Here is a 10,283-nt window from a genome sequence, read left to right as displayed (position 1 = left end):
GGGTAAAGGGCGGCCAGGCAAGCATCGCGAGATTTCGCCCGCCCCGCCCATTCCCCTGGTTACCGGCGGCAGGGCCCGCCCGAACGAGGCCGCCCCGCGCCTCAGGGCCCCGCCCCGCAGCCCCGGGCCCCATCCCCTCAGCGAGGGTTGGCTCCTTTACCCACCTGGGCCCTAAGTGTGAAAAAAACAGCAGAGTAACACCAGAAATTGAAATGGTTTCACATAATCACAAAATCATCTAGGTTGGAAGAGACCTCCAAGATCACCCAGTCCAACCTCTGACCTAACACTAACCAGTCCTCCACTAAACGCTATCACCAAGCTCTACATCTAAACGTCCTTTAAAGATGTCCAGGGATGGTGACTCCACCACTTCCCTGGGCAGCCCACCCCAATACCTCACAACCCTTTCAGTAAACCCTTTTCTTCCTATTATCCAACCTAAACCTCCCCTGGCACAACTTTAGCCCATTCCCCCTCATCCTGCTGCCATTATTAGGGTAAGGAGTGGGAGGATATATTAGCATAACATTAATACAATGGAGTGGAGAGGGTGAATTATGGATTTAAACAAATCATGGGTGTTTGGCACAGCCTGAAGTGGGCTGCGGTGTTGAACCAGGAATGTAAGTGTGAATAGTTTCAAATTTACTGTAGTGAATTTTATATTGCAAATGTGTAGGCTTTCTGAAAGTCTTTTTCTAGAAGCCTTATGGAAAAATCACAGGGTGTTTTTCAGGTAACAATATCCCCCTTCACACTTGGTAAGGCGATTTTTAACCATTTGCTTATTTTGATTTTTTCACACTTTGACAGTTTTCTTTATCAGGTTGGAGAGGAGGAGGCTATACTGCTCTATAAAACTCGAAGTTCTTTAAAAAGCAAGTTAAAGATGAAACCAACAAATGAAAGCCTAAACTTTCAAAAGTTGGTGAAAATTTTCTGAAGTTATTTATTACTGTTTGTGCTCTTTGGTTTGTCGTAGGGGCAAAACTGTTTTTGAACTAGAGCAACTATGAAGGCTTAGGTTTAGCTCAACTCCTTCACAAATCACTAAACATTCAGAATTAGCTATTATTGAGTTAACAATATGAATAGCTTTTTAATTTATTTTTAATGAAGTTTTTGGAAGGCACGTGGTTAAACCAATCCATGTAAGGTTTAAAAGCTTTCACTGAAGAAGCCAGTTCTTGTTCCTCTGTAAAGGGAGCCTCCTTTTCTTCTCTTCCCCATCCAGTGTGCTCAAAACTACTTTGCATTTGTGTCCAGTCAGTATCAGAAATAGAGCCATGCATTGTGTTTCATATAAAAATACCAACGGGATCAAGCACTTTTTTCCCTGACAAGATAAAGCAGTGTTTTCTGAAACTGCTGATCCAATGGTATATCCCAGTGTGCCAGCTCTACCCTCCCATTTTCAAGCACTCTCAGCTCTGGAAATTATAATTATCAGAAGATACTTGAAGCCTCCAGGTAAGTCTTTAATTTTTCCCCAAATTAAATTCCAGAACTCGGTATTTTAAAAACAACCCAGAAATATGGTCTTCTCTTTGGCAAAACCAAATAACCAGCACAGTCCCTGTGTAATTTCACTTCACACTTACTCATTTTCAGACTTTTAGAGTCACTGGAAAGTGCTGTTTCTTCGGGGATGAAGGAAGTGATGGTGAGCAGTTGGACTACAAGGTGCTTTATAAAAGGTCACGTTGCTGTGTAATGGGTCTCAATGTGTATGACAGCCTCGTGTCAGGAACCTGATGCTCTAAACCCCTTTGAAGGATATGGAATAATTCAGTGTAATTGTTTTGGATGTCCAGCTTCCTTCTGTGAAATCTGTCTGCTTCTTTTAAATCCCAGAGTCACTGAGTGATCAGAGGGGGCTCTGGAAAGCGTTACCCATTAACGATCTAGAGCACATTCTCTGCACCCCTTCTCCCCCACCCACTCTAGGGAAAAATTAAGGCAGGAAAGAATGTGTCCAAAGACAGCCTTTTCTCTCCATTGCTATAGTTACTTGGCAATTAGACTCTCTCAGTTTAATATTGAGTATTTATTATTGTATGACTCCAAGGTGATGTTTAGAACATGCGGTTTTGAAAAACCTGTTTTGCATTTCACAGCCTGCTGTGAGCTGTCCCTGGGTTCCTTCCCTTCCTTCTTCCCTCATGCTCTCCGCCTCTTTCTTTCCAGTCTTTTTGTCAGCATTGTAAATATATATATGGAAAAAACAGAGGAGGCTGGGCAACAAGAGAAGACAGAAAGTTTCAAAAATCCCTACCATTCTCTGATGGAAATCAAACTGTAGCAGGTTCAGGCCTTCAGGCACCAGTTGACTTAATTGTATACCTTGCTAGAGTTGTGTATTAAATTAACAGGATTGCTCACAGGCTAAATGTTAGGCATTCACTGCTGCTTAGTTATTAAGCAGATAATCGTCAAAGAACGAAGAGCCCGAATTGGGAATCCAAGATGAATTGGGACTGCTGCTGTTCTCCAAAGTCGTATTTCCCTGGTGCCCTGGGGAAGAAGCCACGCAGAGAGTGTGAAGAGGGCGCAGTCCCTGCATGTGCCCTGAGGTGAGGAGTTTCCCCGGTGCTGCAGCAGACAGAGCCTGCAGCCCCCTGCTCAACACATCACACTGCTTTCTTTTAACTATTTGTCCCAGCTTCTGCATAGTGCAGTATAGGATGAATTCACCCTCACCACAATAGTTTCTATTATAAAATTTTAAAGTGAATTTCCTTAAAATCCTGTTCCTTCCCCAGGATGAGGATATCGCCTCTTACTCTGATGCTAGGCATGTTTTCAAAGAATCCCATAGCACCTTTCCTGTCAGTTCCCCAATGGGCATTAATCTGCTCCTGATCTCCTCTTTTCCAAAGTATACACATGTAAGTTCTTGCATATTTTTAAAATAACATGAATCTCCTTCCACACACATTTTTTTTTCTGCCAAGAGCAGCAGTAATCTGCATAGGAAGACAGCAGTGTAGGAGTTATCTGCTTGAAATGGTTGACACAGCCTTAGTAGTGTAGTGGGTCCCCACTTCGCTGTCTGCTCTCTCAGAACACTTCTTTTATGTCTGAGAGAGAATCAGACCCAGGCAGGAAACTTCTCCTCTCAGCCACCACTCCAGTTCATTTATTTTTTCTCACACTTAAGCATCCATATCTGCTGGCAAATGCTGGTTTTATTTTCCTCTCTGAAAGCCTCCTTGCTACAACAAAAACAAGTCTAAACCTGAAGTCTGAGGAAAAAGAAACCCCTTCCCAGCAGGACTTTGCCTTAAAATGGGAAGAGTGCCAGAGGCTCCATTAAATCTACTTTGCTGTTATTGATTTTATGTGGAAAGCGGTCAGATACTGAGGGGATGAACAATAGTCTAAGGGCTGAGGTAGGCTTTCATTAGGAAATGCAGCTTGTGATGCAGAGCGAAGTATCATTCAGCCTTTTCCTCGTGATCGCATGCACGTTAATAAGCAAGTCCATTTTGTGTCTGTGCTAATGTAATTTCATGGCAGTTTTGCAAAGCTGATGTAGTGTTACATGCAGTGGTGTGGTACTGCTGGTTACGGTTGTCAGGTATGGCTGATTGAAGTGGAACTTTGAAAAATTGAACAATATGTGTCACAGCTTGTTCTGCTAATTCTGCTTTAAGCTGCTTTTGCTGGGAATATGAAGTTTGCCTAAAAAACCTGTGGAGGAAAGCACTTACGTGGAAAGAGTGGTCTGTGCTTTTGTGAACTGCTGTGTTTTGTCTGTCTCCAGTACGGGCATCAACACCGCTATGACACTTCCCATCCTCATTTGATGTCTATAATTTTGTGATCCATTTTTTAGGTCAGTGGTGGAAATAGGAAAAGAACCAATGTGCTGTATTGATAGAGGTTTTCTAACATATAAACCCTTCAGAGTACTACTTCTTAGCTCTTTAAGTATGTTTTTCCATTCATCTGTGTTACTGGTTAATTCTATACAGATTCTAACTTGTGAACCATGACTGCTGTATTAAGAAGCAATCCAGGTCCTTACAATTCTTTTGGCTGGTACATTAGCAAGCTTCCAATGAAGTGCAACGTGTCAAGGAAAGAGTAAAGAAATGGAAAATTTGGTTTCTTTATGGTGCATTTGATCAGCTTCTCCTTGCTTCTTTTTTAATGACAGGCTGCAGACATTATTTCTACAGTTGATGACCAAGTTTGACAAGAATGTTCTCAATACTCTCTTTGCTCAGGCTGAGACACTTTGAAACATCCTATATCAAGCTTTCTTTACTTACAATATGAAGTTAAAAGAGCAGTCACCAGCACAGAACTAAACAGCATCCCTGGATATACAGCTAAGAGAAATGTAGTGAAAAACAATGATCCCAGTAATCCTGCAGTCCACTCTTCTGGACTGATACTTAAAGAAAGCCTCACGGTCCGTTTCTGAACAGGCACTGCTGAATTTTGTCATGTGAGGTTTCAGATAGGTCTCAGTCACATTTGCCCATTTGTATCACACATTTTGTGAAACACAACTGGGTAAAATCTATGGGATATGGAAACTGTGGCTGCAAACAACTCCAGGGCATATTGAGAGATTGCTCTCAAAAGGTGGACAGGTACTTCTGGACCAAAAGAAAGCAATTGTTATTAGTGGATGAAGATGTCACTTCATAAGTTTAAAAAAATATATAAAAAAAATCATTCTCTTATGTCTGAGGTATGGTCACAAACTGCAGCGACTTTTTAACAGGGTGATGGTAAATGACCTCTCTGTGCATGTTGGCTTCAGCTGAGTGACCCCGTCTGCACCTCAGATTGTGAAAGAGGGCAATGAAAAATGACTTGGTCTCACCTATTTAGGCAAAAGGCATAAAATTAAAGAAAAAGCTCAAAGTTGGATAAATCTTGTGCCTCTAACAATATGTGTGCTTGAGTGACACGTAACCTTTAATTTTTCTGCCATTAATGTGACAAAGCTGCACTGGCGGTACAGTGTGTAATTTTTGCCAGTATATGGACATTTTAGGCTTGCTGTCTTTTCCGTTCATCAAATGAGCAGGTAGGCGGCAGATCTGCTTGGGTGCTAGTAAAGTGAAAAATCTCATTTTGGAGCCTGTTTTCAGCATTCTTTGTATGGGAGGAGGAGTGCTTCAAACCAGATGGACAGTGTGTTGGTTTTTATTAAACACCGTATTTTGATTTACTCATCAGCTTCTGCAGTGAATGAGAAACCTCTCAAAACCTTTATACTCTAGAGTACCCTCATCAAAATTGCCTTGGAATTAGGATGGGACGGAGGCTTTTTTTTTTTGTTTGTGTGCTATTTTGACAGTGTGTTTGGAGATCTCCATAGTGAGAACTATCTGTGGCTTGAATATGTAATACCAAACTGTTGGGTAGTGTTGTAGGTATCTTTTTCCTATATTAGTTTCCAAGAAACGCTCAGTTTTCAGCTTCAAATCAAGTGATGCTGCTGGTTTACTGACTCTGACTAATAAAACCCAGCAAGCTAAACCGTACCATTGCAAGAAGAAGAGACTTTCACCAGTAAATTCAATTTATGAGAACTTCAATCAAAGTTTACATGTCTTTCAAGTGCCACAAGCTGGGCAAGAAAGAAAATGGGCAATCTGACCTAAAAAAAAAAAAAAAAAAAAAAAAAAAAGCCCAAGATGTCTTTTTCTTTAATAGAAAAATGAATATTCGATGAAGTCTTAAAGTTTTCTCTAGGTTGTTGTTTCTAAGTATGTTCTCAGTCATCTTTGGTCCAGGCTAAATGCTGGAATAAGGAAAATAAACAGCATTTCACCATGCATGCAATGTATGCAGAAGGATAAAATAAACATATCATGTTAGACCTCAAATACTCCATGAAGTTCTGGCTAAATGTGAAAAGTCCTCTGTAATGCTAATAAGAAGTATTTATCCTTTTGCTTCCTTGAACATAATCAAACATACAGGGAAAGCATATGTATTTTATAGTTGCTGATTGCAAGATCAAAAGCCTTGTTATTAATTGCACATGAATCTGATGTTGTAGGGCTGTTAAGCCATCAACTAACATAATTGTTTGCTTCCTTTGTTTATAGGCCCTCATTTTGAAGATGCACAATGCCTGCCACTAAGCCGCCCTCTTTTCTCTTTAGGTGGACGATTCCATGCTGGGAGGTGTGGGGAATGCCTGCGGTGCAGCTAGCACCATCTCCCAGCACCAAGATTTATGGCATGGCTCCCACTCAGAGACTGCATTGGCTTTATTTGGTGACAGTGCCTCCAGGAATTGCACCAGAAGGTAGGATGGCTACAACTCTAGTCATATATGTAAAGCCTTCTGCCTGCTGAGATCCACTCCACACTGCAAATTGCAGGCTACCAGAAGAGCCTGGTCCTACATTTAATAAACAAACAAATAAAAAAAATTCCCTTAAGCATGTCCTGCTATAAACAATCAAAGCAAGCAGCTGGTCCTCATTTGAAAAGATGTTACATCAATTTCAAAAGGAATCTGCAGATCTTCATAATGCAAATCTTTTTTGGAAAACAAAAAGCAGCTGTTTATTCTTCTTTATACCTATTAGCAGGAAAACAAAATCCAGGATGCTTGTATTTCTTCTTTTAAGAAAAACATCCTCTTGGCGTCAACGTTCATTTGGATCTCAAAACGTTTAAAATATACTAAACTGCATAATTCTGCTTTTGCTCTGTTTCTTCATCAAACAGCTAGAAATACTTTTTGTTCATAGCTGTGAGAGCTGTTAACTAAAAGCAAAACAATCATTGAGTCGTTTGCGTGAGTTTTGTGACAGAAGATGTGGAATTTAGAACATGCATTTTCAATTGTATCAATTCTGTCCTCCCAGACCCTGCCTCAAGGAAAACACGCGCATCAGATGTGTGGACCCTTGTAAAAGGAATGAATAATCTATCACATAATGAAAAAACTGCTTTTTCTTAATTACTGCTGGTAATTACTCTCAGGAAACATAAGGACAGAAGGATCTGGGGATTGCAAAATACAAAGCACTTCAGATTGCTACATATTACAAACCGGCTTCAAGGAAGTTGGGCTGCCTAGTATTGGTGAATAATTGAATTTGGAGACTGTAGAGCAGGAAATGCCTTTTGAGGTCATGTGGCTTCTCTACTAGACATTGGCAAGATTTCCCATCCTAGGGTTTATTTGGTAGTGCTTTTTGATGGTTTTTATGTGCTTTTGAGGGCTTTTATGTGCTTTTGTTTCCCTGTGAAGTAACATAACTCCTGTTTTTCCTGACATTATTAGAATCATAGAAACACAAGGTTGGAAAGGACCTACAAGATCATCTAGTCCAACCATCCTCCTATCACCAATACTACGCACTAAGCTATTAAATCATATCTCATAGCACCTCATCCAGGCACTTCTTGAACACTATGAGGGATGGTGACTCCACCGCTTCCCTTGGCAGGCTGTTCCAGTCCCTGACCACTCTTTGAGAGAAAAAGTTTTTCCTGATATGTAATCTAAATCTCCCTTGGCACAACTTGAGGCCATTTCCTCGAGTCCTGTCATTAGTTATCTGAGAGACGAGGATGACCCTCTCCTCATCACAACCTCCCTTCAGGAAGCTGTGGAGTGCAGTGACGTATCCTCTGAGCCTCCTCTTCTCCAGACTAAACAACCCCAGCTCCCTCAGCCGCTCCTCATAAGACTTGTGCTCCAGACCCCTCACCAGTTTTGTTGCCCTTCTCTGGACACATTCCAGGGCCTCGATGTCTTTCTTGTAGTGAGAGGCCCAAAGCTGAACACAGCATTCGAGCTGCAGCTTCACCAGAGCTGAGTAGAGGGCGATGATCACCTCCCTACTCCTGCTGGCTGTGCTATTTCTAATACAGGCCAGGATGCTGTTGGCCTTCTTGGCCACCTGGGAACACTGCCAGCTCGTGTTCAGCTGAGCACTGATCAACGCTCCCAGGTCCCTTTCCTCTTCTCAGTATCCTAGCCACTCTGCCCAAAGCCGATATCATTGCATGGGGTTATTGTGGCCCAAGTGCAGGACCTGGCACTTGGCCTTGTTAAACCTCATCCCGTTTGCCTCAGCCCAGCAGTCCAACCTATCCAGATCCTTCCGAAGGGCCACCCTGCCCTCAGGCAGATGGACACTACCTCTCAACTTGGGGTCATCTGCAGACTTACTGAGGGTACACTCAATCCCCTCATCTAGGTCATCAATAAAGACATTAAACAAGATAGGCCCCAGTACCAACCCCTGGGGGACACCACTTGGAACGGGACGCCAGCTGGATTCAACTCCATTAACCAGAACCTGCTGGGCAAATTCTTCTACTGCTTTCTATCCACTGCTTCACGTATTAATTTTGTTCCTCTACTGAAAAGACCAGAGGTTTAAAAATGACAAGAAGAATGAGAAAAAAAGCAAAAGCAGGCAAAGGTGAACTAAAAAAAATCAGTGACAGCAGATTGCCAGTCATCAACACATCAACAGTGCAAACTGACCTCCATAACAGTTATGCCGTGACACAGGCTAGTAGCTCACGCTAGCTGCCGTAACGGAATGCAAACAGCTGAGCAGTAATTTCCTGGGAAATTAGCTTGTTGGTTTAGAAACTGGAAGTTGCAGCTGGTTTGCCCTCATAAGTAAAATGAGCGTGGTCAGAGTTGTCAGGTCTTGGAAGGTCCTGTTTGGTATCTGATAGCTACTACAATTACAAGTCAATCCACAGACGTCTGTGATAACGTCTTAGAGGGAAGTCAGGGCTTGGCCGTGGTTGTCTCCTGGTGGATGGACGTACCACAAAACATAACAGCACAGGAAAAAATTAAGCAATTCCCTAAAGAATACATCCTTTCAGTCACAATTGCACACATGCTGTGGAGTTTCAACCGTCTCCAGGAAGAATGCATCAGAGTAGGAAGCAGTGTGCGACTCCCCCTGACAACATTTCCAGTTTCTACAGCAAACCGAGGAAAGCAAATGGAATAGCAGCAGGGCTTTTGGCTCACGGGGGCCAAGTCCGCAATGCAGGAGCCAGGGAGCACCAGCAGAGGGTTCTTAGGATGCTGGCACCAAGCCTGTTGGTGCGATGCAGGCCAAAGTATTTTTCCCAAAGAGTAGCAGAGGAACGTGGTGCCACATACTACCTGAGATGTTCTCCCAGGTTAATTAGGGAGGCTGCATCTGTTAAATGCACATGTCCTGATGGGGGAGTGTAAGTATTGAGTCTGGCATCGGGATCATTTTTATCTGAGATCACTGAAATGTCAATGAGCATATTAGGGGGGGAAAAAAAAAAAAAGTGTATTTCTTCCTGGAACAGCCTGAGAAAAGCAAACATGTTTTATTTGTGCATACACCCAGATTTGCTGATTTTTATCTCGCGTTTGCGATCTGTAACGCAGCCGCCCGATTCCTGAAGTCACCAAAATGCGTAAGCACCTGCTTACCTTCCAGCAGGCACCTACACGCTTTGCCGAATCGAAGGCTCAGCTCCCACAGGAGGCCGAACACCCGCCGCTCAGAGAAACCAGCGATGCCGCTCGGTACCCAGCGGCCGGCCGGTCCTCCCCAGCGCTTGGGGGGGTAAGGAAACCGAGGTGCGAGCAGCAGCACGAGTCACGCTGCGGGGCGAGGGCGAAGCCTGCGAGGTGGCAGCGCTGACCCCCCCCCGCAGCGCTCTGCCTGCACCCCGAGGGCGGCTGCGGGGCTGAGGCTGGGGCTGAAACCGCGAGGGTCGGCGCGCCGGCGCGCCATCACGCGCCGGCCCCGCCCACCTCCCCCTCCAGCCGCCGCTGATTGGCCGCCTCCTCCCGGCTTCGTTCCCGCGCTGCCATTGGTCGCGCCCTCGCGCCGCTCCCTCCCGCCTATCCCCCCGCCCCCGCTGGCGCGCGGCGCTCCATACTTGGCGATGCCTGGCGAGCCGCGCGCTGATTGGCGGGGCGGGAGCGGCGGAGGGGTGGGGGGGGCGTGGCCGGCGCGCGCGGCGCTGACCCGGATGTTCACTCCTAGGCAACGGCGGAAGGGGAAGGGGCCGCGGCCTGCTCGGACGGAGAGCGGAGGGGAACCGGGAGGCGCCGCCGTCGCTACCGCCCAGCGCAGCCCCGCCGAGCCCAGCCGCCATGGTGAGCCCCGGGGCGGCGGGGGGCGGCTCTGAGGGCCGGGAGGTGGAAGCCGGGAGGCTCGGCGGAGGCTGGGAGGAGGCACCGGGCCCCTCCCGGGGCTTCCCCGGGGCTGGGCCCGGCCCTCGGTTGTTGCCCGCAGGGGAGCGGCGCCCCCTGGGCAGGGCTCGGGGCC

General features: G+C 45.2%; 1 protein-coding gene and 1 long non-coding RNA gene across 3 annotated transcripts in view; both read left to right on the top strand.

The window, feature by feature from the left end:
• Positions 1 to 131: 131 nt before the first annotated feature.
• On the top strand, positions 132 to 6,679 carry LOC311422091. Its single transcript, XR_014685180.1, has 4 exons — positions 132 to 242; positions 817 to 881; positions 1,238 to 1,473; positions 6,138 to 6,679. It is a non-coding gene; the product is annotated as an uncharacterized lncRNA (long non-coding RNA).
• Positions 6,680 to 9,981: 3,302 nt separating this feature from the next.
• CAPZB (capping actin protein of muscle Z-line subunit beta) overlaps positions 9,982 to 10,283 on the top strand; it is a gene marked incomplete at its 5' end in the record, with an annotated part of 62,355 nt that continues 62,053 nt past the window's right edge. The window contains one exon of one of the 2 annotated variants that reach the window (XM_084494845.1): positions 9,982 to 10,111. In XM_084494845.1, coding sequence (XP_084350971.1) covers positions 10,109 to 10,111 — 3 coding nt within the window. The remainder of the gene's footprint in view (positions 10,112 to 10,283) is intronic. The other variant, XM_084494846.1, reaches the window with a different exon arrangement.

The sequence above is a fragment of the Aythya ferina genome (assembly GCF_964211825.1).
Source record: "Aythya ferina genome assembly, chromosome: 21".
Classification (NCBI taxonomy): Eukaryota; Metazoa; Chordata; class Aves; order Anseriformes; family Anatidae; genus Aythya; species Aythya ferina.
This window is presented reverse-complemented; position numbering and strand designations above follow the sequence as displayed.